The sequence below is a fragment of the Cyprinodon variegatus genome, unplaced genomic scaffold, assembly GCF_000732505.1.
Source record: "Cyprinodon variegatus isolate N-32 unplaced genomic scaffold, C_variegatus-1.0 Scaffold1974, whole genome shotgun sequence".
Taxonomy (NCBI): domain Eukaryota; kingdom Metazoa; phylum Chordata; class Actinopteri; order Cyprinodontiformes; family Cyprinodontidae; genus Cyprinodon; species Cyprinodon variegatus.
Window position 1 is genome coordinate 58,263 of NW_015152427.1, and position 1,455 is coordinate 59,717.

Genomic DNA, 1,455 nt, shown 5'->3' on the forward strand with positions numbered 1-1,455 from the left:
TTTCCACAGAGATAAAGGCAGCGCTATAAGGGAACCACCTCCCAGTGAGGACCTGGGAAGCCATAAGAACAAAGGCGGCGTTCAGCGGCACGCAGGGTAAACCCTGCCAGCTCCCCCCCACCCAAATATATGCGATGAACGATTGGTACTGAAACTGAAATCTTGATTAACATCGAAATTATAGTTGACAATAAAGAAACTGATTGATTTATTTAACAGAACAGAAACAACCAAGAACCGACAGAACCTCAAGCTTAATGAGGTTGATTCATTGAATTATGGCGACATGGAGGCTTTAAAGGTTTGTTTGAACATTTTATTCGTTTACATTCATTGGAATATTTTCCCACCAAGCAGATCCTGATTAACTCTCAGTCTGCAGCTTCCTGTCCACAGCTTTGCAGGAAGTGGTCATGATGCAGGTAAACAACAGCGCCATGGCTGCCGAACAGGCTGGAGCTGCTGGAGCTGATTCCTCCGACGATGGGAAGGTAGGAGTGATGGAGGATGGGCAGCTGCAGGGACAGACGGCGACGGACGCTAGGAGGGACGACAGAGAGAACACCTCAGAGCTGGGCTGAAGGAGCTGCAGGAACAATAAACATCCTGAGATAGCAGCTGCTGATCTGCTGGTTTCACTTCAGGACGTCACTTGTAAGCAAACTTCATGGCAGTCGGTCAGGAAACCCCCAGAAATCCCACGTCCTGAGCCTGGAGCACAGACTGGCTCAGTGGGAGGATTTCTGGAGGAAAAACCTGCTGCTTTCAGGGTGGAAACGAACCGAAGGGAAACTACTGAGTGTCCAGAAGGACCAGGTACTGCTGCCAAAAACATTTATTCCTACTTCTAAGACGGAATGCAAAATACTTCCAGTGTTAACATCTATCAGAGCCTCAGTTAGCAGAGAATATAAGATCCTGGTTCATTTAATTAGTTTTAAGGCTGTTGATCCATTTTTAAAACATTTAAAATAAACAATATTAAGAACAAGAAAAGGTTTGCTCAGTGGTGCAGTGGGTCGCATTGCTAGCTTGCAGCAAGAAGGGTGAGGGTTTGATTCCCTGCCCGGGTTCTTTCTTCCCTTGCCTTTGTGGGTTCCTCCAAAAACATGACTGTTAGATTAATTGGCTTCTCTAAATTCTCCTCAGGTGTGAGTGTGAATGGTTGGTTGTCTATGGAAGAAAAACAGGCTCATTGGAATCTACCTTTTTTTTTTACACCGAACTTTAAACACTGAATTTTTTTTAGACATTGAATTCCTTACAATAAATTTTTATCTGCAAAAATTCAGCTGCAAAAAAAATTCAGCTGCAAAAAAAAAAATTCAGCTGCAGAAGTGTTGACCTTCTGGTGAACTCAAGCCAAAGCAATCTACCCTCGATAGAGTCGAGCAGCTTCTAGCCAATGAAATGACCTCATTTGGTCACGTGACACAATGGCTGAGTTCCCGGCTG

General features: G+C 44.5%; 1 protein-coding gene across 1 annotated transcript in view; it reads right to left on the reverse strand.

Moving 5' to 3' along the window:
• Positions 1–311: 311 nt before the first annotated feature.
• The window catches only part of LOC107104954 (gamma-aminobutyric acid type B receptor subunit 2-like), a 4,333-nt gene continuing 3,189 nt past the window's right edge, over positions 312–1,455 (reverse strand). Inside the window, exon 4 of the mRNA XM_015405067.1 lies at positions 312–540. Coding sequence (XP_015260553.1) covers positions 372–540 — 169 coding nt within the window. The 3' untranslated portion in view covers positions 312–371. The remainder of the gene's footprint in view (positions 541–1,455) is intronic.